This window comes from Stegostoma tigrinum, chromosome 21 (genome assembly GCF_030684315.1).
Source record: "Stegostoma tigrinum isolate sSteTig4 chromosome 21, sSteTig4.hap1, whole genome shotgun sequence".
Classification (NCBI taxonomy): Eukaryota; Metazoa; Chordata; class Chondrichthyes; order Orectolobiformes; family Stegostomatidae; genus Stegostoma; species Stegostoma tigrinum.
Window position 1 is genome coordinate 4,816,957 of NC_081374.1, and position 18,232 is coordinate 4,835,188.

The window sequence follows — 18,232 nt, forward strand, 5'->3', positions numbered from 1 at the left end:
TCTGCACACAACATTGGCCTCCACTTGCTTGAAGGCCTATGCAGCAGAAACAGAGAAAATCAGAGGGAATGTTACCAAACACTCAGTGAATCTGTATACTAGCCTTTTCAATTCTGATGCACAAGGATTTCCAAATTGCTCTGAGCTGTAGTGTTCTGCAGTGTTTCTCCATTTAAATAATGTTCAGCGCTTCGATTGTTCCCGTCAAAATACATAACCTTCTTTTTCCCCGCATTATATTTAATCTGCCAAGTTTTGCCCATTCATTTAACATGCCTACAATCCTCAGTCACCCTTTATTGTCCTTATCACTTAACTTCTCATTTACTTTTATGTTATCCACAAACTGGGCAATAGTACATTCAATTCCCTCATCCTTAATGATTAACCATTATTAAAGAGAGGAATCTTTCCCACAGAACGCTCCACACTATGCTTGCCTCCTCAGATACCAAAGTGCTTCATGTGTACATGCAGCAGAATGTGGATGATATGCAGGCTTGGGCAGATCTGTGGCAAGTAACATTTCCACCTCACAAATACAAAGCAATGACCATCCTCCACTAATACAAAATCTGACCATCTCCACATTATATTGAAAGGCGTTACCATTGTTGAAACTTCCACTATCAACATTCCATGGATTACCATTGACCAGGTCAGAAACCTGGAATTCTGCACTGAATAACTCACCTCCTGTCTCCCCAAAGCCTGTTCACCATCTAAAAGGCTCAAATCCAAAACATGATAGAATATTGTCCACTTGCCTGTATAAGCGCATGTCCAACAACAGTCAAGAATCTCAAGGCCATTCAGGTCAAAGCAATTCACTCCATTGGTACCACATTCACTAACTGAAATGCTGTCTCCCTCTAACACTGGTGCACAGTGGCAGCACTGCACAACAGCTTACCTAAGCTCCTTCAACAATATCTTCCAAACATCCACGCTCCACCACCTCACTTGGGCAAGGGCAGCAGATACATACGAACATCATCCCCTGCAAGGTCCCCTCCAAGCCAGTCACCATCCTGAGCTGGAAACATACCATGGTTCTTTCAGGGTGCCAGATCCAAATCCTGGAACTCCCTCCTTAACAGCATTATGGGTGTCCCTGCACTAGTTTAATAAGGCAGCTCAACATTACCTTCTCCCAACAATTAAAGATAGGCAGCAAATGCTGGACCAGCCAGTGACACTAATACTCCACAAATAATTTTTTAAAATAAGTCTTGAAGACGATTGTTGCAAAGTCAAAGGAATTTTGATTGGGAGACATGACCAAATACTTAGCCCAAGATGTACATTTTACAAAAAAAGGAGCAAGGGAGATTTAAAATCTGGATTTCTGTTAGTAACACTGGATGTAAGTTTGCTCGCTGAGCTGCAAGGTTCATTTTCAGACGTTTCGTCACCATTCTAGGTAACATCATCAGTGAGCCTCCGATGAAGCGCTGGTGTTAAGTCCCACTTTCTATCTATGTGTTTAGGTTTCCTTGGGTTGGTGATGTCATTTCCTGTGTTGGTGATGGCGTTTCCTGTTCTTTTTCTCATAAGGTGGTAGATGGGCTCCAAATCAATGTGTTTGTTGATGGAGTTCCGGTTTGGAATGCCACATTTCTAGGAATTCTCATGCGTGTCTCTGTTTGGCTTGTCCTAGGATGGATGTGTTGTTCCAATCAAAGTGGTGTCCTTCCTTATCTATATGTAAGGATACGAGTGATAGCGGATCATGTCGTTTTGTGGCTAGTTGATGTTCATGTATCCTGGTGGCTAGCTTTCTGCCAGTTTGTCCCAATGTAGTGTTTGTCACAGGAAATGACATCAACAACCCAAGGAAACCTAAACACGTAAATAGAAAGCAGGTCATAACACCAGCGCTTCATTGGAGGCTCACTGATGATGTTACCTAGAATGGTGACGAAACGTTTGAAAACTAACCTTCCAGCTCAGTGAGCAAACTTACATCCAGAACCTCAACCTGAGCTACAAATCTTCTTAAAACTTGTTAGTAACACTCTCCTGCTTTTAAGATCCTCCTCAAAACCAAAGCTCTCGTCTCCCAGTCCTAAAACCTCTGTCTTTGGCATTGTGACTGGTTACATCCTTCTGAATCATCACGGGTGGGATTTACGTTCTATATTTTTGAGCATGTCTTTTGTCCTAAGGGAATATAGAATGTACTCAAAGGAAGTGAACAGGTTTACCCCCCTCTGCTGGGGATTCCAGGTTACTACAGCCACTGCAGTGTGTTGCAGTGGCTGGGCAGATGACTGAGAGTCTTGGCCCGAAAGGTCTGGGCCGGAAACGTCAACTTTTGTGCTCCTAAGATGCTGGTTGGCCTGCTGTGTTCATCCAGCCCCACACTTTGTTATCTCCGAAAGGTCAGCTTTCCTGCTCCTCTGATGCTGCTTGGCCTGCTGTGTTCATCGAGCTCTACACCTTGTTATCTCAGATTCTCCAGTATCTGCAGTTCCTACGATGAATGAGAGAGAGTTGGAGTTGGTATTTCCCACTTCAGGCTAAAGCCCTTTTGATCTGCATGGCTAGTGGGTGAGGAAGTTGAGTGTGTTACACAGAGCAACAGAGCGAGGGAAAAAGTCTGGTACGGGAACCAGTTGTGATTAGATGGAACACAGAAGACCACTGAATACCATTGAATACTATTGAATAGTGACAGAAGTGTAAAACAGGACGATTAATTTGATATTTCAAAGAAATAAAATATCTATTAAAGACCATGGAATGGAGGACATATTTTGATTTTTTTTCTGATTTCAATCTTATTAATTCCAATGTTTCATTTAACTGGTCAGGTCTCAGGATGACACTCTCCTGGAATTTTTGTACCAGTTTTGTCCCAATCGGGTGGCGTTACGGAATAGTGGTTAGCACTATTGTCTTACAGCGCCAGCGGCCCAGGTTCGATTCCATCCTCTGGCGACAGTCCTTGGGGAGTTTTTGCATGCACCCCGTGTCTCCGTAGGTTTCCTTCGGGTGCTCTAAATCCCTTTTAAATGTTGTTAATGTACCGACCTCAACCACTTCCACTGTCAGCTCATTCCATATCTGTACCACCCTCTGCGTAAAAAAATGTTGCTGGTCATGTACTTTCTTCTGCTCCTTTAAAGTCTTGTCCTTGACTCCCCAACCCTGGGAAAAAGACCGAGTGCATTTGCCCTATCCATGTCTCTCAATGTTATACAGTTCCTCAAGATACCCCCTCAGTCTCCTCTGCTCTTAAGGGAAAATGTCCTAGCTTGTCCAACTTCTCACTAAAGCTCAGTCCATTGAGACATGGCAACTTATGTGTAAATTTCTTTTGCACTCTTTCCACTAGAGGTTGGAAATATTTGCCCTGATCTCCCTGGAGCAGTAAGGTATCATGGAGGAATATCAAGCACCTCAAGGTGACCTCACAGAAAACAATGAGGTTTCGATAGAGCAGACTGAGGAAAAAGTATTCTTGATTTTCTGGTGAGTGGATCATTACTCAGAAATCACTGATTTAATATCTTTAGAAAAGAGCGAGGGGAAATGAACCGAACTTTTTTCACCCTGAGCTGTCAGGGTCTGGAATGCTCCATTAGAAACGGCAGTGGACGCTGATTCCAGAAATAATTTGAAAAGGAGTTAGACAATACATTAGGGTGAGGAACTTATGTTCAATAAACAGTCGTTATCACTGATCACAACACTGTAAAAGACATCTTTTGTGGAACATTGGTAATGTCCCTAACCCTGGACTGGGAGACCGTGCAGATGAGTTGTACCGAAAAGTCTGTTTCTGTTCTATATAAATCTATGACTCTGGCTCCAGTGGTATGAGATAAATATCTGTACAAGGTGATTAAAAAGATAGGTCAGATTGACTGCACTGTTGCTCACCAAGGGGTTGGTTTTTTGCCCTTTTCATGGAGGAATCCAATGGGTATGCTGAATCTGCTGTGGTAGAGGTAAACCTGTTTAATGGGAACAAGCTCTTGTATTAAATATGAACGTAGCTTCTTTTATGTTAGCAACTACTGGTTACACAAAGATGATAGACATCGTTAATGAGAACGTGAGAACGTCCTAGATGTTAGGGCTCACTCCTTTGAGATCTCTCACCAAGTCTATATGACGTCATTGTTGTCAGCAGTGCTGGAGGTACTTCATCAGATTAACTTTCAAACCCTCACACAACAAAAGTGCAGCGTATCACAGCGGGTGAATGGTGCAGTGTGTCACACAGGTCAAAATTTCAGTCTTTCACAGAGGGTCAAAGGTGCAGCCTGTCAGAGGCGTCAATTGCCCCATGTGTCATACCGGTCAAAATTTCAGTCTGTCACAGGGGGTCAAAGGTGCAGTGTATCATAGAAGTCAAAAGGTGCAGCAAGTTGCAGGGCATCAATAATACAGAGTGTCCCCAGTGCCTAGATGGTGCAGAGCAGTCCCTAGTGCCTGGATGGTGCAGAGCGCACCCCACCTCTGTGCCAGGGTGGTGTGCAGTGGCCACCAATGGCTTTATGGTGCAGTGTGTCTAGACAGCAGGTTAGTGCAGTCTACACCCATTGTCTAGGTGTTGCTTAGATTGTAAGGGAGTAGAATGCCCTGGATTGCAGACAAGCATAAGCTCACCTCTCCTCTCCTTGCTTGTACATTTATTATTCTTCTAAGGGACACAGATATCACTGATAAAGTCAGCATTTGTTTCCCATCCTGAATTGCTCTAGAACTGAGTGTTTTTCTCAGCCATTTCTGCGAGCAGTTAACAGTCAACAAAACTGTTCAGAGTCTGGAGTCACATATAGAGTATACTGGATGACAACAGTTGATTTCCTTCCCTAAATGACATGAGTTGGGTTTTTACAAGAATTGTTGATAAATTTCACGGTCTCTCTCGCTAAAGAACTTGAGTTTTGGACTGGATTTGCCTAGTTTGCCTTCTGCTGATGCACCATGTCTCAGATCCTGCCTCATTTTCAATTTTAAGCTGAAATAATAATGTAGATGGCGAATTAACTCTGTGGGAAGCACAGTAAACAGATGTTAAAAGCAATACTGAAAGCAGCGAAAAGAATTGGATAGGTCAGATGTGTTCTTACGAATTAAGTAACATTCCATGAAATAGCAGCTTGGGTCTTGAGATAACCCTCAGTGCATGGAAATGTCACGTCTGGTCAGCAATGAATATGGACATGAAACATTGGGGAGGAGCGAGTAAAGAAAATTGGCAACTTTGAAATGTGATTGAGACTTTTTGCACTGGAGCATAGGAGGTTGAGGGATGACCTTATAGATATTTATAAAATTAAGAGGGGTATAGATCAGGCGAAAGACAGGGGTCTTTTCCTAAGGATGGGGGGTTTCAAGAGTAGGGGCAAAGTTTTAAGCTGAGAGGAGAAAGATTTGAAAAAAGATACGAGGGGCAACACAGAGAGTAGTTTGTGTGTGGAATAAACTTCCAAAGCATGTGGTGGACGCGGATACAGTTATAACATTTAGAAGTCATTTGGAAAGGTACACGAATAAGAAATCTTTGGAGGGATATGGGCCAAGTGCAGGCAGGTGGGAGTAGTTGAGTTTGGAATTAATGTTGGCATAGACTGGTTGGATTAAAGGTTCTGTTCCCATCTGTATGACCCTATGACTATGAGGCAAATGAAATTAAGGAATATGAAAATAGTGCGGGAAAGTGGCATTCTGGAGACCATCAGCCTTGGCTTAGAGTGGTGGGGCGGGGTCCACGGCTAAGTGGTCTACTCCTGTTCCTATATTTCTCTTTGCAGTCCTAAATGGCCTGTCCCTGTCCTTTTCCTTGTTCCCAGTTGAACACACTGAAAAGCAGGCAGTAGGAGCAGGAGAGAATCCTGTATACTCAGGTAATGGAAAGAAATTGCAGGCCTAACATCACATCTCACGTACGCGTAAAAGTCCATATTGCCGCACTAATTTGTATTCCTTGGCAAGCCAGTTAGCTCAATTGTCTGAATGGCTAGTGTGGATCAGATTGGTGTCAGCAGCACAGGGTTTGATCCCTGAGTCAGCTGGTGTGCATTCAATAACTTATTTCCTTGTCTCTTGGAGAGCCAAGGTTCAGAAATTCACCAAAGATCCTCCGCCAGCTCTTTCCATACCCAACGAACGCAGTAGATACATGGGAACACTACCAACTGCAAGTTCCCCTCCAAGCTGCCCACCATCCAAACTCAGAAATATGTTGCTCTTCCTTCACTGTGGTTACGTCAAAGTCCAAGAATTTCCTTCCTTAAAGCATTGTGCACAGCAGGTGCACTGCAGCAGTTCAAAAAGGCAGCTCACCACCACTTTCTCAAGGGGCAACAGGGCACGGGACAATAAATGCTGGCCAGCCAGCAACACCCACATCCCAGAAATGAATAAAAGAAAACTCCCTCTGAAAGAGAATTCAAGAAGAGGCTGTCATTGTAACTGTCTTGCAGATAAAAGTCAATGAAAGACTAGAGATAGCAAGGTGCGGAGTTGGATGAACACAGCAGGCCAAACAGCATCCTAGGAGCAGGAAAGCTGACGTTTCGGGCCTAGACCCTTCATCAGAAAAGGGGGAGGGGGAAAGGGTTCTGAAATAAATAGGGAGAGAGGGGGAGGTGGATCGAAGATGGATAGAGGAGATGATAGGTGGACAGGAGACAGACATTAGACTGATACCATTAGACTGCAGGGTTCCCAAGCAGAATATGAGTCGCTGTACCAGCAACCTTCGGTTGGCATCATTGTGGCACTGCAGGAGGACCAGAATGGACATGTCGTGAGGAATGGGAGGGGGAGTTGAAACGATTCATGACTGGGAGGTGCAGTTGTTTACTGTGAACCGAGCGTAGGTGTTCTGCAAAGCGGTCCCCAAGCCTCCGCTTGGTTTACCCGATGTAGAGGAAGCCACACCGGGTACAGTGGATGCAGTATACCACATTGGCAGATGTGCAGGTGAACCTCTGCTTGATGTGGAAAGTCTTCTTGGGGCCTGGGATGGGGGTGAGGGAGGAGGGTGGGGGGCAGGTGTAGCACTTTCTGCGGTTGCAGGGAAAAGTGCCGGGTGTGGTGGGGTTGGAGGGGAGTGTGGAGTGGACAAGGGAGGGTGGTCTCTTCGGAAGGCAGATAAGAGCGGGGAGGGAAAATGTCTTTGGTGGTGGGGTCGGACTGCAGATGGCGGAAGTGTTGGAGGATGACGCATTGTATCTGGAGGTTGATGGGGTGGTACCTGAGGATGAGGGGGATTCTGTTTTGGTTGTTATTGCAGGGACAGAGTGTGAGGGATGAGTTGCGGGAAATGCCGGAGACATGGTCGAGGGCTTTCTTGACCAGTCGGGGGGATAGTGGGGGGAGAGGAAAGGAGGAGTTGTGGTCCTTGGAAAACGAGGACACCTGAGATGTACGGGAGTGGAATGCTGCATCCTGGGAGCAGATGTGGCGGAGGCGAAGGAATTGAGCATAGAGGATGGCATTTTTGCAGAAAAGTGGATGGGAGGAGGTTATTCTTGGTAGCTGTGGGAGTTGGTGGGCTTGAAATGGATATTGGTTTCTTGGTGGTTGCCCGAGACGGAGACTGAAAGGTACAGGAAGGTGAGGGAGGTGCTAGAGATAGTCCAGGTGAACTTGAGGTTGGGGTGGAAGGTGTTGGTGAAGCGGATGAACTGTTTGAGCTGCTCGTGGGAGCACGAGGTGGTGCCAATACAGTCATCAACGTAACGGAGGAAGAGCTGGCGTTTAGGGCCAGTGTAGGTACGGAAGAGGGATTGTCCACGTAACTTACGAAGAGGCAGGCATAGCTTGGGCCCATGCAGGTGCCCATGGCCACCCCCTTTGTCTGTAGGAAGTGGGAGGAATCGAAAGAGAAGTTGTTGAAGGTGAGAGATAATGGGAACTGCAGATGCTGGAGAATCCAAGATAATAAAACGTGAGGCTGGATGAACACAGCAGGCCAAGCAGCATCTCAGGAGCACAAAAGGACCCGAAGGGTCTAGGCCCGAAACATCAGCTTTTGTGCTCCTGAGATGCTGCTTGGCCTGCTGTGTTCATCCAGCCTCACATTTTATTATCTTGTTGAAGGTGAGGACGAGTTCAGCTGGGTGCATGAGGGTGTCAGTGGAGGGTGACTGGTCAGGCCTGCGAGAAGACTAGGATGAAAGATGAGGATCGTGAAGAGAGTTGAAATTCTTTTCAACGATCATAGTCTTGTATTGTCATTATCTCAGAAAGTGTCTCCTTATCAAACTCCTCTTTAATGTGGCAGTCACTATTTAGAACTGTGGGCAGAGGAGTGAAGAAGAGCTCTGACATCTCCAAACCTGTGAGCTCCACGCATGTAGAACTCATTAGCCTTAGTTGGCAGCCTACCTAGCACTAGCCTACGATTGGCCCACAGTAGGTGGGTAGTATGGAACAACGTAATGGGACGATGTTCTAGTGGACCTGGGGAAGGAGAGCACCAAACTTAAAATCTGGATCCTTTGAGCTACTGAATCTATGGTATATATTGCACCAGTGCAGCATTAGCACCCTTGTGTAAAAAGATGTGAGAGATTTTGCAAAAACCTCACTCCCCTAAACGTATGCAACAAGCAAACTGATCAGCAAATATCAACCAACAGGACACTGTGTAGGTACAATATGAAAGGAGCCACACTAAGTCAAACAACGTTTTAGCTCGAAGAAACAGCCACAAGTCATACATTCTACAGGTTGGCAAGTCCAAGACAAAACTCAGACTGTCAAGTTCAATCTTAATATTTTTAATGGCTATATTCCAATGAAACACTTTGAGACGTTTCAGGCACTTGAAGACAATTAGACCAGAAGAAGGTACTCAGCGCATTGAGAAATAGTAGGAACTGCCGAAACCAGAGAATCTGAGATAACAAGGTGTACAGCTGGATGAACACAGAAACGGAGAACCCCATTTCTGAAGAAGGGTCCAGACCTGACATGTCAGCTTTCCTGCTCCTCTGATGCTGCTTGGCCTGCTATGGTCATCCAGCTCTATACCTTATTAACTCAGCACATTGAACCTGCTCTGCCATTAAATGAAATAATGGCTGATTTGATAATCCTTACTTTTACTCTTTTTGCCGTTTCCCCACAACAAACTGGATGAATTGACATTTATTCAATGTCACATTTGAATTGCACTGTATCTTGTATATTGTATTGAAGATGTAAGAATGAAGTATATTTTTGGGAACCAAATGTAGCAACTTCTTCTGCTCATTTCTGATTTCCAGTAACATCAGTAATTTTCCTGTTCTGTGATCTGTCTGACTGACCTCTCTCTCAAGTCTAACTGCAGCATTTTCATCACTAGAGTGTAGGTATTTTCGAATCAGCCGGTTCAGGGAGATGTAATGGCACGCCTCTGGCGCCGGTGGAACTTGAACCGACACTCCTGGCTCAGAGGTAATGACATTACCACTGCACCAGAAAGGCCCGAGATACAGCTTACAGTTTCTTTCTAATCAGTCTGCTCGGAGATGTTGTGACACACCTTTGGGGCGGGTGGGACTTAAACCTATGACCCGGGATCAGAGGTAGGGGCATTACCAAAACAACGCAGGCTTGGGGAAGGGAGCTAGGTTGACAGCTCCCAGTCCCTGTGCCCGGAGGAGGACTCCTCCAGCATCCCACAATCCCTCATGCCGGCCGGCTGGGTAATCATGGCGGACGGCAGCTCGGCGGGAGTTGTCGAGCGGCTGAAGCGGTGTGTCAGTTGGTCGTGGACCTACCTGTGGGCGCTGTGGTTCGTCCTTGTGCTGGGCCTCCTCTACATGCTGCGGGCGCCGCTCAAACTCCACGAGAACCTCAGCGCAGGTAAGAGGCGACATGACAGCCCGGGTCCAGGTCCCCGCTCGGCAGCGGCAGCGGCCGCGCCAGGCTCACTCTCTGCCTCCCGTATGTCCCTGTCCCGTTTCCGCCCACAGCCCACACCGACCCCCCCGGTGCTTGGCTCCGGGTTCACCGCCACCCGCGGGGGTACGCGGCTGCTCCCCCACTGGCCGCCATCTTTGCCGGGCCCAGTGACGTCAGAGACCCTGCCAATCCCCACTAGGACCGGGATCCCCCAGGGAATGGGATCTACTGAGACCGGGATCCCACAGGTAATGGGATCACACTGGGATACCAGGGACTGACCATAAGATCTCGGAGCAGAATTTGGTCCATTGGGTCTTCTCCACCATTTGATCATGGCTGATATGCTTCCCAACCTCCATCTCATGCCTTCTACCTGTAGCCTTTGATGCCCTTACTAATCAAGAATCTATTTATCTCTGTCCTAAATATACTCAATGACTTGGTCTCCACAGCCTTCTGTAATAATGAGCTCCATAGATTCACCACCTTCTGGGTGAAAAAAAAATCCCTGTTTGTCGCAATTCTAAATGGCTGTTGCTTCACCCTTCGGCTCCTAGGATCCAAGTCTTTCTTTATAGTGAAAACATCCTCTCCCCATTTTTTTTTAAACTTTATTCATTCACGGGATGAGGGTGTTGCTGGATAGACAGCATTCATTGTCCATCCCTAATTGCCCAGAGGACAGTTCAGAATCAACCACATTGCTGTTGGTCTGGAATCACCAATCGCCTGTAGGCCAGACCAGGTAAGGATGGCAAGTTTATTCCCTAAAGGACATTAGTGAACCAGAGGGGATTTCCCTGACATTCGACAATGGTCATCACTAGATTCTGAATTCCAGATGTTTTATTGAATTCAATTCAATTCAATTGGTAGCAAATTCCACCATCTGCTGTGGCGGGGTTAGAATTTGGATGCCCAGAACATATCTGGGTCTCTGGATTAACAGACAGCAACAATACCACTAGGCTATTGCCATCCAGTCTGTCCAGACCTCTCAGTAGATTCCAATGAGATCACCCTTCATCTTTGTTAATTCCATTGAGTACAGACCCAGAATGCTCAGCTGCCCCTCCTATGACAAGCCCTTCATCCTGGGATCATTCTTGTAAACCTCCTCTGGACCCCTTCCAAGGTCAACACCTCATTCCTTAGATACGGGGCCCAAAACTGCTCACTATATTGGCCTCTCTCCTCACTGCCACACTGGGAAACAGACTGGGCTGTGTCCCCTCTGTCACAGGAACGCAAGGACTGTGCCATCTCCTCCTCCCCCCCCCCCCCCCCCCAATCGTGTGCTCACTCTCTCTCACGTGCTCGCTTTCTCACTCTCATGCGCTGTCTGTCTCCTACACTCACTCACTCCTGTATGGACAAAATGACTGAGTTGTTTGTCGTACATTTGCACTCGGAGACAGTGATGGGATACAAAGATTTGGATTTAGTCACTCTCGTATATACCGGGAGACAACAGCAGCGTGAGAATTTCTTTCAAACGGAGACACTGGGATGTAGTTACATGTTCACACATTGTGATTCAGTTATTAGGATATCAGCAATTTTGTTGTAATTCAGGCACTTGGATGTAGGCAGTGTCTCTCGTGCTCATTGCTCAGGACAGGTTACACTAGGCTAGCACGAGCATTGGGTTATGAACAGTGTCTCTCAGGGGCACTTGGAAACAGGCACTGATAAGCAGTCAATTTTTTAAAAAAATCAAAAGAATTGTAAATGTTGGAAATCAAACAAAATCAGAGATTTCTGGAAAATCTCAGCATCTGTGGAGAGAAATCAGAGTTAACATTTTGAGTCCAGTGACCCTTCTTCAAAATAGATGGTAGTTGGGAATGAGTTGATTTTTATGCAGATGGCAGGGTAGGGAGAAGAGTAAAGAGTAAACAAGAAGTGGAGATAGCACCTAAAGAGAGAGAAGAACAGTTGGACAGACAAAGGGGTGGATAATGATCAGCCTGGGAGAACGATGGTAGCAGATGGAGACTATTAATGCCTAACACTGGGTGATTTGTAATAGCAGACCAGGTGATAACGGGGCCTAGTGTGTGAGGGTTGGAGTAAAGACATGGCAGAAGGTGCCGCAAACCCTAAATTGTGAACGCAATATTTAGTCCAGAAGGCTGTAGAATTCCCCTGCTGAAAATGAGGTGCTGTTCTTTTAGAGATAATGGGAACTGCAAATGCCGGGGAATCCAAAATAACAAAAAGTGTGAAGCTGGATGAACACAGCAGGCCAAGCAGCATCTCAGGAGCATAAAAGCTGATGTTTCAGGCCTAGACCCAGGGTCGAGGCCCGAAATGTCAGCTTTTGTGCTCCTGAGATGCTGCTTGGCCTGCTGTGTTCATCCAGCTTCACACTTTGTTATCTTGCATTCTCCAGCATCTGCAGTTCCCATTATCTCCATACTTTGTTATCTCTGCTGTTCTTTTAGCTTGAACTGAGATTCACTGGAGCACTGCAGCAAGCCTGACACAGGGGTATTATCCAGGGAACAAGGTGGTCTGTTGAAGTGGCAGCTTGTAGCAGGTTTTTTTGGCAGACACACCATAGATGTTCTGTGAAATAGTCACCCAGTCTACAATTCCTTTCCCCAATGTAGAGGAGATCACATTGCGAGCTGCAACTTTTTCTTTCTGTATTCATTCACAGGATGAGGGTGTTGCTGCTTCGGCAGCATTTATTGCCCATCCTTAATTGCCCAGAGGGCAGTCAAGAGTCAACCACATTGCTATGGGTCTGTAGTCACATGTAGGCCAGGTAAGGATGGTGGTTTCTTCCCTAAAGGACATTAGTGAACCAGATGGGTTTTTTTGAAAATTGACAATGGATTCACAATCATCATTAGACTCTTAATTCCAGACATTTATTGAATTCATATTCCATCATGTGCCACGGAGGGATTCAAACTGGGTCCCCAGAATGTTATCTGGGTCTCTGGATTAACAGTCCAGCGATAATACCACTAGGCCATCACCTCCCGTAGACTAGATAGACTGAATTGCAGGTAAAGTGCTGATTCACCTGGAACGTGTGCTTGGGCCCTTGATTACTGAGGAGGGAGGAAGTAAAAGCGTGGGTTTTACATCTGCAGTTGTAGAGGAAGGGGATTGCAAGGGGATTTTGGGAGTGAAGGAGGAGTGGGCCAGCAAGTCCTGGAGGGAATGGTTGACGAGGGGAATATGTGTCTTTAGTGGCATCCCACTGAATGTGGTGGAAATGGCAGTTAATGATACTCTGGATGTGAATGCTGGTTGGATAGTAGATGAGGACAAAGGAGCCCCTATTGCTGTTGTGGGAGGGAAGAGAGGTGGTGAGTGCCGATGTGGCTCGGACTTGGCTGAGCATCCTGTCAACTACAGTGCTGTTGTTGAATTATAGACTCCCTACAATGTGGAAGCAGACCATTTGGCCTATTGTCTTCCTACTGACTTTCTGAAGAACATCCCACCCAGACCTGCCCCCTACCCTATCCCTGTAACTCTACGTTCCCCATGGCTAATCCATCTACTGTAGCCTGCACATCCCTCGACACTTTGGGCAATTTAGCATGGCCAATTCACCTAACCTGCACATCTTTGGACTGTGGGAGGAAACGTGCGCAGACATGGGAAGAATGTGCAAACTTTGCGCAGACAGTTGCCCGAGGGTAGAATCGAACCCTGGTGCTTTTGGGGCAGCAGTGCGAATCACTGAACCACTGTGCTACCTCCAGGTTGAGGAAGAAGATGGACATTTCAGAGGCTCCCTTGCAGGCTTACCTTTATTGGAACAGATGCAACAGTTACAGAGGAACTGGGAAAATGGAATAGAATCTGTACGAGAAAAGGGGTGTGGGGATGTATAGTCAACGTGACTGTGGGAGTCACTGTGTTTGTCGTGGATATTGGTGGCCAGCCTATCCCCAGAAATGGAAACACAGGTGTCGAGAAAAGCAAGAGAGGGGGCAGAGAGGGACCAGGTGAAGGTGAGACTGGTGTGGAAATTGGAAGCGAAATTGATAAACTTTTCCAATTCCGAACGAGAGAGGGAAGTAGCATCATTAATATCATTATACCGGAGAAAGAGTTGTGGGTGTTGAAATGAAGAATGTTTCACATAGCTCATAAAGAGAAAGGCATAACTGTGGCCCATGTGAGTACTCATAGCTACCCCTTTGACCTGAAGAATTGAGAGGAGTTAAAGGAAAAATGATCCGGAGTAAGGAGTGCCTGATATGCAGTCAATGCCTCACAGGAGAGTACAGGCACTGGCAATGTCACACATCCACTAGATATCTTTACTGGGATATAAATATAGGTACAAACACACTGTCAGACCAGCACAGTCACAGCTGTACACAGTCAATGGATTAAAAGTACTGGAATAGCTGTCTGATCACTTGAGTTCCTGGCCCATCTACATTAAGATATAAATATTCAGGGTTTTGTGACTTTGAAAGGATAGACAAGAAGGAAAGGGTGATGGGGAAGCTTTGTAAATCGGGATAGGATCAAGCAATGATCTTGGTTTGGGAGATATGAAATCCAAACGAATGGACATAAGAAATGATTAGGGGAAGAAGAGACTGATGGGAGTAGTCTAAGGTCCCTTGAAGAGGTTCTGTACAGTGGGAAAGAGAATAAATCAGGAGATATTAAGGGTACGTAGAAAAAGCAATATATTAATCTAGGGTGACTTTCATCTTCATGTACATTGGGAAAATCAAATGGGCAGTGGTAACCACAGGAAGAATTAATTGTGAATTCCTCAAACAATGTGCCGTGGCTTCAAGCAGGGTTAGGCTATTTTGCTGTCCTGGTATGTAATAAAGCGTGTTGAATGAATAATCTCAGATCAAAAAATGCTGTCTAAAACTGACCATAATATGCTAGAATTTAGCATTCAGTTTGAGCGTCGGAAACTTCGGTTGGAAACAACTGTGCTAAAATTAAATAAGTGGAATTAGAAAGGAATGAGGGCAGATGTAGCTGGAGTGGATTTGGGAAAGAATTTAGCAAGATGGTTGAAGAACAATGGCAGACATTTAAGTAAATAGTACATGGTTCATGACAAAGACGTATCCCAGTGAGTAAAAAGGAATCCAGGAATGAGATAAACTAGCAACGCTTAACCAAGTAAGTTAAGGATAGCTGAAACAAAAACAAAGTTTGCTGGAAAAACTCAGCAGGTCTGGCAGCATCTGTGGACAGAAATCAGAGTTAGTGTTTTGGGTCTAGTGACACTTCCTCAGAACTGAAGGGTCTGTTTTCTCTCCACAAATTCTGCCAGACATGTTGAGCTTTTCCAGTAACTTTTTTTTAATAATTTCCAGCTTCTGAAGTTTTTTTTGGTTTTTAAATTAAGGCTAGGTTCAAGTTGAAAGAAAAATGTAAATTGTGACAAAGAATTTGTGGTAAACCAGAGGACTGGCTAAATTTTAGTAACCGACACAAGATGTCCGAACAAGAATGGTGGAGCAGACTTGATGGATCTGTTTCTCATCCTGTGTCTTTTAGTCGTGAGCACATATCTACCATGATCAGGCGATATTAAATGCTGGTTGAGGCAATAAGACTAATACTGAAAGATTATTTGTGCTCTGGACTAATCAGATTAATACCTTGTGATATCAGCTCTGCCTTTCATCGTGGATGTGATATGAGATAAGGGTACTTTGGGAAGGTGGAGTGAAGGAAACACATGCCAAGTTCTCTGCCAACCAGCAAGAGATGACCAAAAAATGATGAAATGGGAGAAAGTAAGCTTTGCATATAAACCTACAAGTAATATCAAGATGGATGGCTGGAAGTAAGTGTCCTAGACCTGATGCAACACACTAGAATATTGAAGGAAGTAGCGACTGAAATATTACTGGTAGTAATCTTTCAAGAATCCTCAGATTCTGGATAAGTGCCAGAGTATTGGAAAACTGTCAATGTAATGCCCTTATTCACAAAGGCCGGGAGACAAAAACAGGCAACAATAAGCTAATTAGATTGGCATATATTGCTGTGAAAACGCTGGTGTTCGTTGTGAAGGATGTAGTAGTAGATCATTTCAAAATGTGCTTCGTAAAGGGGAAATTATTTCTGACAAATTTATTAATTCCTTGAAGAGGTGATAAGTATGATCGATGAAGCAGAAACAGTGGATGTAATATCTTTGAATTTCCAAGTGCATTTGATAAGGTAACGTACTTAGGCAGTGAATAAGTTAAGAGCTTATGATGTGGTACTAGTATATTAACATGATTTGAAGCTTAATTAAGAAATAGAAGATAGAGTAGGAATTTTCGTGATACTTTCAGGAAGGCTCTAGCAAGTGGAGAGACCAGTGCTGGTGTCATAATTATGTGCTGTATATAAATGTCTTGGATGAGGGAAGTGAATATATTCTTCTTAGGTTTGCAGATGAGACTTAAATAGGTGAGAATGCAAGTCTTGAGGATGATACAGAGTCTGCAGAGAGATATAGACCAGTTAAGGGAGTGACACCAACTTGGCAGATAGAATATGATGCAGGGGACAGTAAGCTTATGCACTTGTCAGGCAGAATTGAAGAGCAGAATGTTATTTGAATGGAGAAAGCCTGCAGAAAGCTGAAGCACTGAGGGATTTGGGAGTCATCATGCATAAACCACAAAATGCAAATTCCAAGTTAAGAAAGCAAACATGATGTTGGCTGAGATAAACAGATTTTTAATCAGTAAGGGAATTGCGGGATAGGAGGACAAGTCAGTTAAGTTAAGCTGAGGATTATCACATCAGCCATGATTTGATTGAATGGTGGAACAGATTCAAAGAGCGTATTTCTATTCCCGTGTCTTTTAGTCATGAGCACAATATATACTGTGATCTGGTGATATTAAATGCTGGCTGAGGCAGCACTATTAATGCTGCAAGATTATTTGTGGTCTAAAAAACTGAGGAAAAATAGTACCTTATCTTGTGATATCAGCTGTGCCTGTAACCATGGACGTAATATGAAGTAAGGACATTATGGGAAGATGGTATGGAGAGTACGCATTGCCATCTGGGTGCTCTCATTTCTCTGCCTGTTTGAATGCTGGATATTTCTTTGTACAAATTTTACCTTGGGATCTGATTATTTTATACCTCCTGGTGCTTACAAAGTATTCATCAGATAAATGCATGACTCGTTACATTCTGTTTGATATAGTGCTGTCTAGTTGTTTCATCTCTTGTGTATTGTTCCTAAATTGCTTTTTAATATTTAATTTCCCTACCAATTGCATGGAGTAGTTTCAGGTGATTTGAGAATAGATGGAAACAAAACTGTATCCTTTCTATTGTGGGTTGGGAATGGGTGTTATCTGTGCAGAGGTTAACTCGGATCAAGCACTGTACTTACGTTATGTCCTGATATGAACTCTGCCTAATTAAATTTGTGTGCAATATTAGCTCTTGTGAATGAGTTGGAATGTTTTTATTCTTTGATGGGATGTGGGCTTTGCTGGCTCAGGCGGCATGTATTAATCAAGTTGAGTCAAACAATGTTCCTGTGCTTACCCAGGTAAGGAAGACAGATTTACTTCATAGAACATCGAACAGTACAGCACCAGAACAGCCCTTCCGCCCATGATCTTGTGCCAAACGTGACGCCAAATTAAACTAATCTCTTCTGCCTGCCTTTTGTCCATGTCCCTCCATTCCTTGCATATTCATGTGCTCATCTAAAAGTACCTTAAAGGCCCCTATCGTATCTGCCTCCACCACCACATGGCTTTAGGTTTTTTTCATGTTTGCCACTATATTGTGATTCCTTTCATCTTGTTTTGTTTGTACGTCTGGCTGTAGTTTATGAACAGTGACACGGGATAGCAATTTATTTCCTGTATTGTCAAAAGTTGATTTTTAAATCACCATCTTCATCTTATACACTTGCATTGTTTTGGGACATGTAGTTTCGAACAAAACAGTGTGTGTTGCTGCACAAAACCAGTGTCCTTCATGAAGTGGATATCAAGTTCCTACGTTGCTGAGATACATTGTCAGTGGTTTGCTAAGGCCAAGCCCTCTTAAGCATTGTGGCCTTTTTTTATCTGTTCCAAAATACTACTGCACTTGCATTGTGGTAGTAGTTTGCAACTCTTGCATGAGTCGTAGTTAATGTTCGGTATACTGTTAATTACAATCTGAACTTGGTTAGCAAATATCTTTCAAAGCTTTAAAGGATAAGGGAAAAATTTGGGTAAATGGAGTTAGCCTTGAACACAGTGGTGGAATAACCTGTCCCGGTGTCTTTTGGTGTTCAATTGTTTTGTCACTCCACGTGATGCATAAATACTTGAAATTGTCAGTTGATTTCCACGGGATGGTTTACCACCATGCAATATCTGCCCTTCTTAAGTAC

At 44.5% G+C, this 18,232-nt stretch overlaps 1 protein-coding gene across 2 annotated transcripts in view; it reads left to right on the forward strand.

Moving 5' to 3' along the window:
• Positions 1-9,624: 9,624 nt before the first annotated feature.
• The window catches only part of LOC125462906 (suppressor of tumorigenicity 7 protein homolog), a 160,393-nt gene continuing 151,785 nt past the window's right edge, over positions 9,625-18,232 (forward strand). Inside the window, exon 1 of one of the 2 annotated variants that reach the window (XM_048553402.2) lies at positions 9,625-9,822. In XM_048553402.2, the coding sequence (XP_048409359.1) occupies positions 9,648-9,822 (175 nt within the window). In that variant the 5' untranslated portion in view covers positions 9,625-9,647. The remainder of the gene's footprint in view (positions 9,823-18,232) is intronic. The other variant, XM_048553407.2, reaches the window with a different exon arrangement.